Below are 19,409 nucleotides of genomic sequence, written 5' to 3' on the forward strand. Positions count from 1 at the left end.
CTATAGTGAAGAAAAAATTGGTCTTAGAGTTCTGTTCCAAGAACCATATTTTCAGCTCTATTTGCCTTGAAACAAGCTAGATGGGAGAAAGAAATTGTAAATGAATTGAAAAAAGATGGGAGAAATTGTAGACAGAAGGGACATTTCAGGTCATGGCTACTATCTCCTGATTTTTATGTTTTTGAAACTGAGGCACAGAGATAATAATTGTTTGTCCAAGACCCTGGTACTTTATAAAAGAAAATCTTCCTGTGTATAGTATGTTGATGTTTCTGAACACAGCTTTGCCACTGCTGGCTCTTCTGATCGAAGCAAAGTCTGCTTCCCTTCTTAGTGTCTTTAAAATTAAAATACAATCAGTTCTTAAAGAATTGAAGACCTTTTAAGTTTACAATCTGGTGTCTGTAAATCACTCTAATATAAACTCTGTATAATGTCTTTAAAGGAAAATCATCTTTTTGATCTTCTCAAAAAGAAAATTTTGAAACAACTTAAATAGAACAAAAAATGATTTGAAAAAAAAGAGCTCTATTATTTGTTCACCCTCAAGATTATACATGTAATAAAATTTTATCTATCATAATACTATATTTATAATTCAATTTTTTATAATTAATTATTCATATTTATGTAGTTCATAATCTTCACGTCAGTATTTTTTTCTCACAACTAGTTAACTGGAATATCTTACATATTCTAATGAAGCATAGTTCAAATTACTACCATGGCATCCTCACAGGTAAATTTAAATTTTTTAAATATCTGTGATACAGTCTGATGTGTCAACTGTAGTAAAATTAAAGTACTGTATATGAATAACTGGATAGAGAAATTGTATTTAACATTATGCAGTATATCCACAGAAATTAACAGCCAATTATAACATTTACTAACAGTTTTGTAAAAGTATATCATAAAGAATACATGTATCTAAGATTATATTCTGAAAAAATAAGGTTTATTACTACCACATCTGAGAAAACAAAATGTGAGTTCCTAATTGTTAAAGAAAACCAACAGTAATTATAGTAGTAAAAATAACAACATTGAGAGAGCACTTACAGGGCCTCCTCTCTTCATTCCAGTCCATTCCATTCTCTGTAATGCACCATGGGCTTGTACAACAGGGTAGCCCTAGCTGAGCATTTCCTGGCTACTCAGAGTGTGGCCCAAGAGTGAGCAGCATCAGCGTCACCTGGGCGGGGCGGGGCTGTTAGATACTCAGACTCAAACTCCAGAGGGGCAAACTGAATCAAAACCTGCATTTTAACAATCACTACCTTGGTAACTCATATTCACGTTTTAAGTACTTTGGGTATATCAATTCATCATTGAAACTGCCATTTTTCATTTTACAAAGCAGGAAATGAAGGCACAGAAAGATTAAGCAACCTTTTTATTAGCATTAGCAGATGTGGTAGGTATTGCTTTTAACTAACTGACTAACCATCCCATCTTCCTTGTAAGAAATCTCCAGTTTTATTCAGGGCAGAAATGTTCCCAATCTCAGGTAAGACACTTTTCTCAGCTGCTCTCCTAGCAGGAAATAGCTATAAGATGAAGGTGAAAATCAGCTGCAGTGTTGGGAGGCTTATTTTTCTGATGAAGGGAACTGGTGGAGCTGGCATCTTCATTTCCTTATACTCCAGGTTGATGATAGATATGATAGTTGGAGCTGCAGCAGCCAGAATTGAACACTCAGGAAAAGAAAGTAGCAAAACTCACAGAGCCTGGGTTCTTGATGCCATCATTTAAGAGCTCAGCCAGTGCTAGGAGCATGTACCTCTAGAATTGTTGTTTGTGAGAAATATTGATTCCCACTGAAGTCGCTGTATATACATCCTTTTTCTGCTACTTTCAAACACATCCACAACTGATAAAAGCTACATTGATATTCTTTTATCACCTGTGTTTTATTATTTTATCCTAGCATTAGAGAACAGGGTTTCTTTTCTTGCCAATTGACATTCAATTTGCGAGTAAAAAGCTACTTGGGATTATTATTATATCTTCTTCTAATGTCTTCAGACAGAAGTATGTACAGGGTCACAGCACCCTCTCTGAGTGGTAGGGAAAGTTACAGCAATGACAGGTCATAAAACGCGTCCCTAAAGGGAAAAGATCTGATGCAGAGACCTGTGCTTTCTGCCTAACTTTTATATCCATTCACTTAAACATGCACCTGCCCACTTTGCTTATCTGCTGATAGTTTGCTCACCCTCCCAGCTGTTCTGAAGTAGCAACAATGGCTGAAATTGCAGCTGGCCCTGCAACTGGTGGCAGTGCGATGTCTGAATGTGACATGCCTGGATTAGACGATGTCTCCAAAAATAACAGAGTGGGATGGGTGTGGCAGCAGCTAAAGGAGAGCGGCAAAGGCAGGCACCATCAGTGCAATAAGCAGAACTGCATCAAAATGTACCTATCTCCATCCTGAGTTAGCAACTGCATCCCCTGGGCTTTGCCGTCACCCCTGAATTTCACAGATAATAATGGAAAGCCTGCATGACACTCAGTGCTAAAACTATGAATCATAAGATCAGTTAGATGGCAGCCAAAAACACCTTCGAGAGCCCTTCAGATTCTCTGGGAAGCTTGAAAGAATACAAGTTGAAATGAGCTCTGCTACAGCAACATTCTCACTGCTTCATCTACTAGATGTTATCCTTTAAGGATTCCGACATTGTTATTTGGATTATACGTTATAAGAATAACAAGACTTGGTTTGATATTTAATCTCTTTTAGATGGTGACATACTTTAATATAAACATTAATAATAATACAGCTCTATTTACTTTTCCCTGTTATCTTTGATCTTGCAACTCTGATGGTTGTTGAGGCAAAAGCTACCGACAATGACAAAAGGATACTCAGTTTTAATTTTTAGTTATCAAGGGATTTTACTGGAATGTTCTAGTGACAACTTCCTTTAAAATGGCTCTACATTCATCCTATTCCTTGATAACGTTTCACCACCTAAGCATGCCCCATTTATTTTCTTAAGATTCTAAAGCTCCAACTCCTCTGATAACTGATGGACCACTCTTGTGCTATTCTACCAGGTATAATCATCAGCCTCACATGTTTTGCTTTGATGAGTATTCTCTCACATGCCCTAGATAACTAATTAAATCCACCCTCACATATTACCCTCTGTCTGACCCCAACACCAGCCTTGCAATTTCATTTTTTTTTATTTTTTAATTAAGACTTCTCTCTTGGTATCCAAATTTTAATCTCCCTTGTAAACCTGCCTGGCATTTTAGTTCATTATTTTCTTTTTTGAGAAATTGAAGAGCTTCTCCTGTAATCATGGCAACAGAAATGAATTTCTCCCATTGACTGCAATTCTCTGACTATGGCTGATCTGTTTAAGTCTATTGTAAGGGCTTTTAAAAAATTCAAATATTTAAAATTTTGGATCTCCCCAATGCAAATATCTTAGTAATAATTCAGCATCATTGTTTTTCAAAATCTAAACCTTCTTGTGAGTAAGTAGCTGTAAACTGGAAACCTTTCATCTCTTTCTAAATGTCTCCTATGACACTTGTTCCCTTCTTCCAGGCTACTCCTCCAATACAGGCCTGGAGATCTCTTTTGCCCTGGAAAGCTGTTAGTATACACCATTCTAAAATCACCTCATCATTTTACCTTCTTAATGGTACTCAAATGTTTCCCCAACATGTACTAAAATACTTTCGGTACCAATACAAAGCATTACCTAAACAATGGGTTTAGGAATGCTATTAGTAGACATTTATAGTTTTTATCTTTTCTTCAGCCTTATCTAATCTTGTGACATAACTCGACTCCTCTACTCATAGAAGAAATCCATTGTACCATGCATTATGTCAGATTCCTGAAACATTTCTAAAATCTATTAAGCTTTACTAACAATCTCCACCAAATAGTTAAAAACAGCAGTATCTTAATTTGGACATATATTTTTCTGTAAATCCTGTACAGAAGAAGAAAAGCCTTACTTTTATTTTTACTGTACTTAAAATAAAATTAGAAATACCCTAACTGATCATATTCTCTAAGAATACTGAATTACTTTACTACAAAAAGAATTTCACCACACACAGTGTGGAACAAGCTTTGTGCTATATTTTGCATTCATTCTCCTAATAAGAAACTAACATCCTGAATGTTAATAAACATGTTTATATTTTAAAAATGCTCTTATAATAGAATACTATATTTCTGAATTTCATGTGAAACCACTTTTTTTGTTTTTAATGTTTTAAATATTGAAAAAAACAAGAAGAAATGTAAAAAAATAAAAACATCAACTAACTCATGTCAAATTAAGACAAAAATAGGACCTTTTCTACATGCTAGTCTTCTAAAAAAATTTTTTAAGTATAAGAAAAAACATACTAATATATAAAAATTACTACCTAATGGAAGTTACCTAAAATTAAAAAGTCCAATGGGGAATTCTAAGGAATCAACGACTTATGATAATTTGATTTCTCTAATGTGTTGAGCTTCTATATGAGATCAATTTAGATTTAAACATTTAATGTTGTTCTTTTAATCTCTTAATCTTAAATGATAAGATCTATATCTCAAAGGGATAAGAATGTATCCAGTTAAAAACAAGATTTCAGAGTTCTGTTTTGTCAGAAATACTAAAAATTCAAAAACTAATTATATTACACTTCATGTCATTTACTTTTTTTTTATTTCAAAGGACATATATAGTTAGTATTTAACTCATCTGCAGCTCAAAACAAATTTAAAAAAGGCAAAAAATAAGTTTTCCTTAAAAAAACACTGAAGAGTATTTAGAAGTTTCAACTAAAATGAACACTTACTTTATTACCACTGGGAATGTCACGCAGCATAAACACTCTCAACACTCTGACAGCAGACAGAAGGACATTCTCTGCTGACTATATTCTGCTGTAGGTATCATAACTCTCAGGCTGGCAGTAAATATATCAGATATTTCTCTTCCCTTTCTGAGAAAAGACAGTTCACTAAAATATATATATATATATATATATATATATATATATGGTGATTATACAGTACTCTTAATTTAAAAGAGGAAAAAAAAAGAAATCAATTTCCAAAACACTCAAAAGGCAGAAAGAGCAAAATCTGGTGTGATGTAAATTTCTGCAAAGACTGGTTTTGTTCACAGCATTTCCAGCATTTAAAATAGGACTCAGCAAATCCTGGGCCCTTAGTAAGAAACAGTTGAATGAATGAACTATGCTTATAGATATAGAACTATATATGGTATAAGTAAAAGTGATTTCTCTAAATTTCAAAAGGATGTTCTTATAATGGGACAATCTGTTCCTATGTTTCCAATTATATTAAGAGTCTCAGTGTAGCCACCTTATCTGTCTTCCAAGGAACTTCATCCCCTGGAGACCAACACAACACATTTACATCTTTATATCCTGTGGAAGGCCTGAAAACGCATGTGTTAGAATAATTTCATTTGACTCTCTCCATTTTAATACATTGAAAAGTAATGAATTGCTGACTGACCAAGCTGTTTACTTGGCCATTGACACTATGAACATAGATTTCTACAATACAATCGAGCTGTAGCAATCAAAAGATCACACTAAAACAAATGGATTGCTCATGCTTATGGTCCAACTTATCCACTGTATGTTTAAAAAGTGGGGAAAAAGAAAAACTTTGATTGCACCTGAGTTAAAATGCTAGAGGGCAAATACTACAGTGGGTGAGGCAGGCTTTTGCTTGAAAAAGCAAATAACAATCCCTCAAGATTGTGACCCAAGGCAGTGCCGCTCTAGCAGCAATGGTTGAGAGAACAAACTGCTATGAATGGAAAATGTTGTAAGGAAAAAAAAAAACCTTAGTGTTAGGTCATGAAAACATAGGTAGTGTTCTCTGGGTCACATATTCAATGATGTCGCCTTGAATTTTGCTGGAATATATGTTCCACCATGCAATCTAATGCATACTATCGCTCCTGTGTCCCCAGTCAGCCTTCCCTATGAAATAATTGCAAACTATCTGTCTGGTGAAAACAACAAACTGAGCAAAAGTTCTGCAAAATTAGCTCACTGTAAACATTTCTGAGGAAGGCTATCTCTCCGTACTGTTCTCTGCCAGCATTAGTGGGGCTGTACAGAAACACTACGATGTTTCCTAGTTTTGCCTTGAAATAGTAGAAAGAACCCAAAAATATGGACAGAACATTACCATGGTTTGTTTGTTTGTGTGTTTGTTTGTTTTATCCTAGCACGCATTGTGATGAAGCCCATCTGAGTTTTATGCAGAGAGAGAGCAGCAGATCAGGTGACAAAATTGAAAGAACTGACTTTGAAGTTGGGCCCAGAGTTTCCAGCCTCCGTGCAGCATCCCTTTTCCGGCCACCAGTACCATTCTGCTCTCTACGTTTCATGCTTTTAAAAAAAGACTTTTTTTACATGACTAGGAAATGACAAATAACCTGATATTGGTCATTTACACATTTCCTGAAAGCTATTTACACCCTTGTGTGAAATCACCCGAACTCATTTTCATTTTCTCACTCCTGAAATAATCAAGTGCAGTATTCCCCATAATTTTTAAGCAAACTCAAGTGAGTTCTGAATATCTGGTGGTAGAGAGCAATAGAATCTCTGAAGTTTCCCAAAGCCAACGCTTATTCTGGAAATTATTGTCCTATGGACACTTTAAAGGATCCCGGGTATCTAAGTGAGAAGGGAGGAGAGATCTGATTCTAGCTGCCTCATGCCTCTTTGAGAGCATCAGACCCAGTCATAGCTGCCGAATGAGAAAAGAATACCAATCAGTCCCTGGAGTTTATGTTCCCTCTAGCTGAGACTAGAATTTTTTTTTTTTTTTTTTTTTTTTTTGTGGCAGAGTCAGAGAGAGTCAGAGAGAGGGACAGACAGACGGGAAGGAAGAGAGATGAGAAACATCAATTCTTCCTTCTGTTGATCATTGAATAATTTCTCATATGTGTCTTGACCAGGGGGCTATAGCAGACTGAGTGACCCCAAGCCAGTGACCTTGGGCTCAAGATGGTGAGCCTTGCTCAAACCAGATGAGCCTGTGATCAAACCGGCGACCTTGGGGTCTTGAACCTGGGTCCTCCATATTCCAGTCCGACACTCTATCCACTGCATCACCGCCTGGTCAGGCTGAGACTAGAACTTCTTGACACTTTAGTCACCTCCTTTCTGCTTATCCTAAAACTCACTTTCCCCTTCTCCCTCTTCCTATTTTTTAGAGAGATTTTAGATTATTTACAATGAGTTGGCCACCTCCTGATGCCTCCACTACCACTAACCTCATATGATGCTAAGTATCAGGCATACACTCTACAGTTACAAGACTCAGAGTCTTTGCTATTCAAGTACCTGGCACATCCCAGGTAGGGTTGGTCAATATGCTTCTTTTAGTTTTATGTCTGGAAAATCCTAACTGATGTCACATAATGAGCTTTTTCTTTCTGTAAATATAACTTTGCTCCCACAGGTAAATTCATTATCATGAATAGATGATGCTAAATTGTCATATGTTATAATACTAATTATTAAAAAAGCAATAAATATGTTCTATTTCCTTTGTGATAAGTTTCATTTTCAGATTCCATACATATTATACAAGGTGTATCTGCACAATGAAACTAATTGTGTCAGATACCAACATTTCCTTTCTATAAATGTGGGTTATATGAGCTACAAATTTATCAATTTTTAGAAGTCAACACTGTTCTAAAATAAGCGAAACATGAGGTGATGCCCTCATAGTAAAAACAGTAGTGTAGGACCAACAATAACAACAATAATATTAATATGTATGATATTTTAGTCTGAAAGTTAGAAACTGTCTGAAGGATTTAAATTAAAACAATTAAATCCCCAGAAAACCAATAACTCACATAATTTCACTTGCATTGTACAACAAAGGAAACATAAGCAAGGAGAGGATAAGTAACATGCTATAAGTTTTGTTATTAATATATGATGGCAACAGAATTCAAATCAAAAGATGTCGGTAACCAGAGGCATTGATCTTAATTTAACCATTACCTTATAGAGTAATACAATGTTATTTTGAGATCAGACTTCCTTTTCCGTTCTGGGAGATATCAGATTTTTTCTAATATTATTTTTCCGCCTGACCAGGCGGTGGCGCAGTGGATAGAGCTTCGGACTGGGATGCAGAGGACCCAGGTTCAAGACCCCGAGGTCGCCAGACTGAGCGTGGGCTCATCTGGTTTGAGCAAAAGCCCACCAGCTTGAACCCAAGGTCGCTGGCTCCAGCAAGGGGTTACTCGGTCTGCTGAAGGCCCGCGGTCAAGGCACATATGAGAAAGCAATCAATGAACAACTAAGGTGTTGCAATGCGCAATGAAATACTAATGATTGATGCTTCTCATCTCTCTCCGTTCTTGTCTGTCTGCCCTTGTCTATCCCTCTCTTTGTCTCACTCTCTGTCTCTATAAAAAAGAGAAAAAAAATATTATTTTTCCACTGAATATCCTATATTTTATTTTTATAAATTTCAGAGTAGTAAAAGTTATAGAACAAGTACTAGCACACATCTCCCAACAGCCTAAGGATAAATACCCACGAGTGAAGTTGGAGACTCATCCATGGCCACTAAGTCTGTGATCTTACAACATGTTTTTCCTGGCTTTATGCTGAAAGATTCTTCAGTGTTTCAGAGAATAAAACAAAGAACTGGGGGAAGGAGGAAAGAAATTTATCTAGAAAACCTCCTCAAACAGCTTTTTGAAATGCAGTTAAACATGGGACTTAATCTAGATTTTCCAAACTGACTCTATAATTCAAATACCAAGCCTTGTCATTTCTAATAGCTGTCACCATTTAGCATTCTGAATGTTAGATGTCAAAATATATAAAGCCTGTCTGCATGTTCATTTCTCCAGTGACCCCATGAAATTTATCCAAAACACAAATGTTGCTCCTTTCATTCAGTTACCTATTGGAAAGCCTCATATGAAATATAAAGATCATGGGCATTACCACGAATTGTTAGCTCTAATGACTAAAACAAAGACAGAAGGAAAAAAAACTGATTCAGTTATTACTTTCATCTAATCTGAATGTGTGGTCTTGGTAGATAAGATATCAAAGCAAATCCATCTCAGGTTTCCAGGCTCACAAGGAAGTAAGCCTAGAAATGCACATGACATACCAAAACTTTCTGGTCAAAATGTTAAAGGACACTACCTCTTAAGATGATGATCTATGTCCTTGAAGAACTCTCCTCTGCTATTTGTAACAATACCAATACTTATCAAATATATGTCACATTATACTTTCTGAAGAATTTTAATTTACTTAATCCTCACAATATCCTTGCAAAATATAAACAGAGTAAGTAGAACTTCACCTTGCATTTCACAGATGAGAAAGTTTAGTCACAGTTGGAATAAATGAGTCACACAAAATCACAGTTAATTCATGGCAGAATTATATCTATCATTAAATCAGGGGCTTGAGTAATAGATGCAACCATTGTTCCAATTCACTAAGAACTCAGCCTTAACTATGCTGATGTTAATAGTGAAAGTCTAATGTGGAAATTAATTAATAATTTTTCCATTTCTATTAAGAATAAATTCTATAGTTGATTCTTTTCCTGATAGCATACTAAAATAAAATATAATAAAATTAATAAAATTAATTTTTTCAAATAAATAAAATTATTTTTTGATTCAAGAAATATATAGTTAATTGAGTGCTTACTGTGCATCAGTCACTATTCTAGATGCAAACAACAAAATGGTCTAAAATCCCTGACCTCAATGATCCTGTATTCTAGCAAAAAGACAAAAGTAAGTAACTGATGTAATATTAATAAAGATATAAATTATCTTGTACTTATTTGGTTGGTCAGGATAGGCCACATGAGAAGTTAAGATCAATGGATATCTAGAAAATGGCTCCAAGGAGTGTCCTGGTGCATTCAAAGAACAGAAAGGAAGCCAGTGTGACTGCAGCAGCATTAGCAAGGAGAGCTGTGTGAGATGAGGTCAGAAGAAGAGCAGAGAGATAGATCATGCAAGACATTGGAGGCCACCCCAAGAAATCTGGGCTTTATTCTGAATTAAGTGGAAACCATTGCAGGGTTTTGAGCAGTTGAGTGGCATGACCTGACTGAAATTTTAAAGATCTATTATTAATAATTAAATATCCTAAAATTTGATCATTCATTATATTGTATAACCTTTGTTAGATATATGAATTCCAACTTACCTCTTCTCTCAGAATAAAATATAATCATTCCCATTCCCTCACAAAAAATCCTAAGTCTCGCAATGTCTAAGTTACTTGTCTAGGATAAAATCTATAAAGTAGCAGAACCAGGTAAAAAAAAACCCAATTTTTCTAATGCATGGTGCAAAACTGATTGCTTTTTTCTATGTACTCATTTATATTAAAGTCACAAGGAAAGAAAATAATAATTGAGATTAATTATCCAAATTATTCATCAATAGAGATGTTCAGGTTGATATATTAAAATTGATACAAACTCATTTCTCCCTTATTAATTTCTGGGACATAACAATACAAGTAATTTCCCTGAACTTTCTACTAGAATGACATATGAATATTCAGGCTAAGAACTTTGGATGCAGAAGTAACCATAATAATTAAGTCTACAACAGTACATTTAAAATGTTTTTCAAGTTCTTTTAGTTATTGTTACTGATTAACTCTCTATTACATCCAGTCACTGTACTAATTTTTTTGCAAATATCATTGCATTTAATATTCATTTAAACTCTAAGAATATTACTATAGTAATCCCATTTAATACAGAACAAATGCGGACCTAGAGTGCCTAAGAGTTCAAGGATCATAGGACATTTCAGTACCAGAACCAGGATTTTACCTAAATCCCCACAGTCTATTTTTAGGTTCTCTTTACTAAGCAACTCTACAATTCTGCATTATGATGCTCAACATATCAATTGAACACGGTCAGCCAGATATGAGTAGCTCCATTTTACAGATGATTAACTGGTCACTGAAAAGTTAATCAAGCCATCAACATTTATTTTATGGCCACAATATGCAAATCAATATTTACCTGCTGAAATCATACAGGATTTATAATACAATATCTTGCCTCAATGAGCTTGCAATCTTGTTAAAGTAACAAGAGATGCATAAAAAGGTAATAAACAATCCAAGATAGCATATAAGTACCAAATGAGCTATAGAGCCAACCACCACTAAAGAAATTTAATAGAGGAAAAATTGATCAGGATGCTTCAATTCAGTTTATTTTATTTTATTTTTACTAAAGAGGACCACTGTTGAGGTGCTCTTTATAGGCAAAGTAAGGTTGATCATCAGAAAAAGTGAGAAAGAATAATCCCAATAACTCCAGTGAGAAGCAACTCTATGACCAAAGACCAATACTACAATATCGGAAAATGATAATAATAATAGTAGTTAATAATAACACCCATAAATATAAGAAGACCTTAATAGGGCTTAGTCCAGAGCTTTCCCTATGAACGGATTATCAGAGGAAAATAAATATATGCATTTGAAGTGCAGAACAGATGAGAAGGCTATAAAAAATGAAGTCAGAGGAGATTGCAGAAAACTATAACTGGTAACTCAGATATCTAAAGGAGGAGAGACAGAATAGATCTTTCTTGAGAAAGATTATGTGGCACCAGCTTTGTGTACACTTTTTGTTTATATAATCTTCTCATCAACCCTATGAGGTACAAACGGAAGTATATCATGTCTATTTTTAATCAAAGAAAACAAAAATGATCTGGCTAAGGTACAGCTTTGAGTGTGAGTGAAGCAGAAACTTCAGTCTAGATTCATCTACCTCTAAGGCTCATATTCTTTCTACTATTCCTCACCACTATTTACTGAAGGCAATGGGGAGCCATAGAAAGTTCTGATCTAGAGAAGAGAGTGACATATGAAAGCACTGTAGGACTATAAGAAGGCTAATAATATTAGCATATGTATAATATTAGATAAAGTTTGGGAAATAAAGACACTAAGCGAGAAGATTCACTTAATCTGTTGCATTAACCCAAATAATATGGTGACAAGGATTTATATCTGACTCCTGACGATGGAAGTAAAAATAAATGTAAAATACATTACATAACAAATATAAAGAGATAAGTGACAAAACCCATATCCTGCAGGTAGTGTCTACTACTCACCATGTAGCCACAGTGTAATTATTTCTTCCAAAGCCTCAGAGACAAAAATCTGAGGTCTACCTCAAATATTCTTGATTTTTTATAGCACATAATTTATTTTAAAAGTAATAAAATCTAAGGCTTAGGAAAAATATCCGTCTTAGTGCAATCTACCTCTCAAACTCCCATCATAAATTGTGAAAGCCTTATGCTAGGCATTTGTCTAAATTAAGTTTGGTGATAGCTCATTGTCCTATATGCTAACATGGATAGTAATACCTTATATTCATGACATTAGACATAGTGATTACTAAGAAAATATTCTAGTCCTCTCAGGTTTTCCTTTTAGAAAACTAATTGTAGCTTAATCAATTGAATTCTTTTTAGAGATACAATGGGTCATAATTCTGAACACTATTCCTTCCCAGCACTTCTCTCTTAAAATGCAAGGTACTACTCAGGATTCAAGTAAAATAGCTAATAACAATGAAATGGCATATTATTTAAAAACAAGTTGTGTTTTTTTTCTGACTTTTTCTGAATCCTAAACAGAGAAAACCATAAAATTGTTAAATATATATAAAATTAACCACCTGCATTTTTCAAAATATATACATACACATCTAAACACTTAGTCAACTATTTTTCAAGCAATTTAAGATTGTTAAATTATCAACTTAGTCATCACCAGACTAACTATATAAATCTTTTATTAATATCATGTTCAACTAATTTGTCTTAATTTTGATTTAATTGTTAAACTGAACATGCCAATAAGCACAACACACTTGATAATATGTGCATGCAAATACGTATCTCATGTTAGAAGGGATGAGTAACCATATTTTGACTCAGAATCCTTTTAAGAATTATACCTTTACCCTACTTTCACCCAATCTCCACGTCATCCAGCTATGCTGAAGGATAATTCAAATTTAACATGTTAACCCAGCTGAATTTTCTTTACCTTTAAGAATAAAAATAGACTGCTTTTCTGAGTTGAAAAATGAATGTTTAAATTTGAAGTCAACCTGGGCCACAGCCCAGTAAATTTAGGCCTACAGCTAACATATATCTGAAACGTCTTTGAAAGTTTCAAGAATGCCGAACCTGTGCTACATTTTAGAGATGTCACATTCTTTGTAAAAAAAAAAAAAATATATCATCACAGAATCCTAAAAAGAGTATGTGTTGAAATACAACCCAGATACTCTTTTATTTATGTAACTCATTCTTGCTGTACTGGTGTTGAGACAGCCTTCTGTAAAATGTGATGAAGGAAACCAAAGATTGCACAAGCATTTCTGCCCAATAATGCTACCATTTAACATACTCAAACTTAGTCATTGTAAATGAACTAATTTAAAAGCTATTCATGCAGAAGGTCTGGGCTTTTATATAACTTCAGACATCCTATAAAAATATGATAAATACATTATATGTGTATAAAAAGAATTGCATAAAATGCTTATTTCATACACCTTACTTTCTATTACCTTTGGTTTTTTAAAACATGGTAATATATTTATGCATAAGATATATTAAAATATAAATAGTAACCTTAACTTCTGAAGGCATTATTATGTGAATTAAAAAAATAAAAAAGTAAAACTATTTTTACCTCCCAGTCCTGGTCTAAGCCGATTATCGTAACCATCCAGAAGTCTGTCTAGAATTCTTGTAAAGATGGTAATGTTATTTTTAGCCTCATCTTCTTGGATGTTAGCCAGCACCAACCTAAACAGATAATTTTACAAACTGATATATATACATATGTGTGTTTTGAAAGTGCCAACATGCTCTTCTTTCTTGATTTGAATAATTTAAGGTTCCCTAAAATATTAGTGCAACCCATTTTTCTCCCTCTTTTCACTTCTATAAATACCAATATGTTTATAGGAAAGGCAAACATGCTGTGGAAATGGATACTGAGTACCAGATTATTAGAAAGTTTGATGTCAACATTATTTCAGATATCTACCACTTAGCATTGTGTGTGGACTTTTTTTTCCTTCTAAAATCCATTCCCTATGTTATGATTGTAGATTATCACATGCAGACACTATTAGCAATGTTATTCTGTACTTAGAAACTGACAATAATCAAAGGGTTTCCTGAAATAATTCTTCAGTGATTCAAATATTAATTGGGGAAAATATGCCTCCTTGGAAGCACTAAATTTCTCTACTTTCCTCATAAATGTCTTTCTTATTCTCTTTATGTCTTTTTTCTCTTTTAAGTCAAGATGATTTCCTCACTTTGGGTATACCTCCACCCAACGGCCAAGTGCAATATAGACATCAGGGGAACTCCATTGGCTGTGTGCCAGGCTTCAGTGCAGCCAGGAAGTGGGGGTGGGCTCTGAAAGGATCAGCAGCCCCTACAGAGCTCCGGAGGGCCTTGGAGGAGAGAGACCCTTCCTGCCTGGCTTCTGAGGAAGCCGTAGGGATCACCTAAAGATTCAAATGCCCTGTTACTTCTGTAAACGTGTGTGTGATAAATTTGTGGAAAGAACAAATGGTCTTAAAATATCACCAGAAAGAGGGTTAGAAACAGTGATTTTCTCCATTATTTCTCCATCAGAAAGCTAGAGACCTGATTTTGTAACATCCAGCAAATTGGTGCAGAAGCAACTGGATGTATAAAACAGAATGTCCCTTTTCACTGCCATTTATTCCCCCAGAGTGATTCAGAGATTTAAATTACTGGCCAAAAAAAAGAGAGAGAGAATCATTTATATAATAGAATAAAATACTGGCATGAGCATTACTAGTCAAATATAGAACAGAAAACTAATAGAGTGAATATGGTTAAGTACTGAGCATTTTTAATGATTATTAATTGACCATCGTTTGTTAACACTTTTAAAATAAAAGATTCTTTGTAATCTTTATTCTGATCAAGGTATATTGTGTACAACACCATTGACAGTCACTTGCATTCAAATGATTACACAGCTAGTAGCTAAAAATTGTCACCATATATCAAAATTAGGTAACTGATTTAAACTATCTTCTGAAAAGCATAGAAAGTATTAAAACACCAATATGATGATAAGCATTTAAAAATTACGTAAACAAATTACTTCATACCTTCCAGCCTCAAGTTTTTATATTGCCTTAAGCTAATTTTAAAACCAATCACTAAGATAGTCATAAAGTTCTACATAGAGGTTTTCAGTCAAAAATGTTTGTTAATCATGTCAGTTTCTTTTTAAAGTCAGTGTTGAATGTTAAATGAGATTTTCTTCAACTAACGTGTCTTTATAAAGAGATTTCTTCTCAGTTCTAGAAAATATTTTCATACTTTGACAAATGTTTGGAGGGGAAAATGAAAAATTAAAAGAAAAAGATATAATAAAGACTTATTTTTTCTTATAAAAAAGGAATGGTTACATGAACATTCTTATGAATCTTGTATTTTAAGTCCTTTGGTATTTCAAAAATATATTTTAAAGACAATAAATAAAAGACACCCACTGCTGATAAAAATCAGAAAATACTACAACTATGATAAAGTTATTAAAAGCAGTAAAAATTATTTCATGTTTGTAGGACATAGGCAAAAAAATAGTTGTGTGTTTAAAATCAGTGCTCCTTATGACGGTAACCATTCTAAAATCAAAAATCTCTAAACTAATAATATAAAAACTTGATTAATAAATCAAGCTTTTATTTTATTGTTTGTGATTGTGAAGTTGTGTACTACCTCCACCTAGAGGTTTAAGGCTCACATATCCTTTAGGTTTCCATGTTGACTAAAAGAGCCGAGACCGTTTTTTGGGGGGGTTTGTTTTGCTTTTTTTAAAGAAAGAAAGATAAAGATAAAAATAATAAAGTTAACACAAATTTAGCTTGTGCTTTTTTGTTTGGTATAAAGGAAAAGTGAAAGCATCTGTACTAAATTTTGGTGGTATAAGTGCATAACTTAATCACTTCAATTCTTTGCAAGAATATGCCACTCAAAGGATATTGTCTTCTTCAGTGATTTCTAAAGAAAACGTTTCTGGTTACTTTTGTATTTATAGCTAAAAGCAAGAACCAGTGAACTTTATATATCATCTCTGTGCTTCATAGTGTGATTTCTCAGTACAATCTTTTTTTTTATTAGAATAATTCTTTAATATACTCTAGCTTCTCAAAAGCCACCCCCGCCCTAATGTCATTCAGGAAACACACCTTGCCCTGAATTAAGAGTCAAATACAATAAATGCCTCACCTGGCTGGGTCCCACATCAAGAAAACAAGAAGCAGTAGCTGCATGTTGTAGATGTTCAATATCGTCTTCATCGCCACTCTTTGTAAAGCCATGGAAGAAAACCAAAATAACACCAAAAATTAAATTCAGTCCCATCATCCAAATAGCCCCCTCAAAACTGTCATTTCAGTGGGGAATTGTAGTTAAAGCTATGGAGGCTATTCCAGCGGAGTGAGTGTAAAGTATGATGATTGAATGTTGTTTTCCTTCCCCCTTCTTCTCTCTCTCTCTCTCTCTCTCTCTCTCTCTCTCTCTCTCTCTCTCTTTTGACAGCCAGATAATCAAGTAAGCACACTTTGCTTTGCCAGTAACTTCCCCCAGCCCTATCTTCAGCAAATACTGTTTTGAGCTCACACACATACACGATATAATAACACACGGGACCCCGAACTGACATGTGAGCTAGAGAAGAGAATAGGTTGGAGGGGAGAGTGAGAAGGGGAGGAGAGATGGGCACTTGGTGCCACCATCCCCTCAACCAAGACCACCCCCGCGACTCAAGCGAGAAAGGGACGGAGGGCAGCCAGTCCACTTTTTTGATGATTTTTTTTTTTTTTTCCATCACAGTGAGCTGTAGTCCTTACGTCTTCGCTCCTTCACTCCCTCTAAAATAAAATATAATAATCCGTCTCCCTGCCCATCCACAGTTGCCTAGGACCAGGTCTTGGAGGCAGCCTGAATCCGCTCCACTGCGAGCCGCCGCGTGTGGCAGCTGTGCCCGGAGCCGAAGACCACAGCCCGGGCTGGCGCGCCAGGCTCCGGCTCCAGCCCCGCCGGGCAGGCTCGTCCAGCGCGGCGTGCAAAGTTGGAGACGGCAACAGAGCCAAGCCAACGTGCTGCCGGGCGGGCGTCTCGGAGCTCATGGTACTTGTACATATGTTCCTGGTGGTGGGCACCGAAATTCTATTTTAGACGGGCTGAGGAGCAGGGGGCCACCTGAACCTCCCCGGTCTCCAGGGAGCAGGGGACAGTGGGGGACATGGAACAGGGGAGCCAGTGGCAAATAGAAAGGGTCCCTGTTGGGACCAACGTGTGGTACCTTACCTGAAACAACAAGCGGAACTGGGTGTTTTCCTCCTTTTGACCTGATCTTGAGCAGATAGGAAACTTGGGAGAGAAGAGAGCGCGAGAGAGTGACTGCTGCAGCCGAGCGAGCGGGGAGCGGAGGGCCGGTGGGAGCCGGAGAGGAGCGCGAGGAGCGGCGGCGGCGGCGCCGGGAGTAGAAGGAGGCGAAGGCGTCCGTAGTGGCGGCGCTGGGCGGAGGAGGAGGCGGAGGAGGAGGGAGGGGAGCGCCGGCAGGAGCCCGCGGGCGGGGGCACGCGAGCCGAGGCGCGCTGCGCGCAGGCAGCGGCGGGCACGAGCCCCGCGCCTGGAGGAGGAGGAGCCAGGCCCGGGAGGAGAGCTAACGGGGCTCCAGGGCCCGCCAGGACCCCCGCCCCCGCCCCGGTCCCGGAGAAGCGCCTGCGGGGCACCTGCAGAGGCGCAGCTCCGGGCGGCAGCGGGAGCCCCGGGGCGCCCGGAGCGCTGCTCGCCACGTCCACGCCGCCCGGGAGGAGCGGAGCCCACGCGCCGCCCGGGACTGGTGCCCGCGGCGGCCCGCCGGAGCTCCCCGTTGGTGCCGAGGTTCCGAGGGGGTTGCCGGAAGGTGTGGGTGCGGAGTCACTAATGCGGTGTGTTTCTGTGTCCCCAGGTCCCCAGGGCCGCGCCCTACCGCCCGCCCACCAGCATCCTCTGGCTCTAGAGCGACAGAGCTACTGAGAAGAGGTAAAGAGTGACTGCTCCCGCTGGAGGGCGAGGGGACTGATCACGCCTTTACTTAGTCATCAGCGCATCCACGCGGGATCAAGTTCAACGCCTGTTCGTGGAAGCAAACAGCAGGAAGTTTCTTTGATTCCCCGGGCTCTCTAGATAATATCACTCATTCTTTCACACTCTTGCCATCAGATCTGATTTCTCCTCAAAGCTCTGAGGGTTGGACACTAGCCTTGAGTCGGTCAGTCAAGTCCATTTGCAGATTACACAACTCGGGGAACCTCTTGCTTACTCTCCGCAATTCCTTTCCCCAGTCTCTCTTCATGGGCATCCTACTTACCTGGTGATCAAACTCAATCAGCAGCTCTAAAAAGTTTACATTTCCCCCCGACGAAAATTGGACCTGCTGTTGTTGTTTCTACAACCTGTGCTATTCTCTCCCCCGGGAGGGCGGGGGAACTGAGTAGAGTGTGATATTTTCCCCTTTAGGGCTTTTCTTTTTCTTTCTGGAAGAGGGGAACCTGTTGTAATTCCAGCCCCCATCGTACAGGTTCAGCATTGTGTATTTGATCTGTCTTCTTTCCTCTTCTCTTTTATCTGAGACGATAAAATCCAAACGTGCAACTTAAACACACACACACACACACACACACACACACACACACACAAATAGACATTTTCCTTTTCGTTTGGCACATAAGACAATGTTATGCACATCGTACTAGGGCAAAGCGGAGCGGGGGTTTATCTCTTCGAGAAGTCGTTGTGAACGTTAGACACTTACAAAGGGAAAAGGAAAAGATAAGTATGCTGGTATGTTTCTGTCATTACATTCAGAGCCACGATGTGCCGAACAGTTCAATTTCTTTAGTTATGAACCAAAAATTCAGATGTTTTCCTAGATGATGCAGTTTACATAACAACAGACACTGCCAATCTACATAAATTTTAGCTTTGCTTTGAAGATTCTATGAGGAAAGTAAAACCTTTACATTTTAAGTATTTCAAGCTGTTCTTTTTAACCTATTAATTACCACTTTCTAAATGAGCTTTTAATATGCTACAACCTAAACAAACATTCACATTCCTATACGTCTGGCTCTGTGAAGAATGGAACACCACCCAGCTTTCTCCTCCATCATTAATATTCCCTTCCTGACTTGCCCATTGCAGAGTCTAATTGAAATTCACAAAGATAAAAAGCATGCCATTTAAAACCTTACAACCAGGGGATCT

The 19,409-nt window shown here is 37.1% G+C and overlaps 1 protein-coding gene across 2 annotated transcripts in view; it reads right to left on the minus strand.

Moving 5' to 3' along the window:
- The window catches only part of GABRA2 (gamma-aminobutyric acid type A receptor subunit alpha2), a 124,906-nt gene extending 107,210 nt beyond the window's left edge, over positions 1-17,696 (minus strand). Inside the window, exons 1-3 of one of the 2 annotated variants that reach the window (XM_066385105.1) lie at positions 17,466-17,696; positions 16,383-16,460; positions 13,786-13,901 (exon numbers count right to left, since the gene is read on the minus strand). In XM_066385105.1, the coding sequence (XP_066241202.1) occupies positions 13,786-13,901; positions 16,383-16,453 (187 nt within the window). In that variant the 5' untranslated portion in view covers positions 16,454-16,460; positions 17,466-17,696. The remainder of the gene's footprint in view (positions 1-13,785; positions 13,902-16,382; positions 16,461-17,465) is intronic. The other variant, XM_066385106.1, reaches the window with a different exon arrangement.
- Between the last annotated feature and the right edge of the window lie 1,713 nt (positions 17,697-19,409).

The sequence above is a fragment of the Saccopteryx leptura genome, chromosome 5 (assembly GCF_036850995.1).
Source record: "Saccopteryx leptura isolate mSacLep1 chromosome 5, mSacLep1_pri_phased_curated, whole genome shotgun sequence".
NCBI classification, from domain to species: domain Eukaryota; kingdom Metazoa; phylum Chordata; class Mammalia; order Chiroptera; family Emballonuridae; genus Saccopteryx; species Saccopteryx leptura.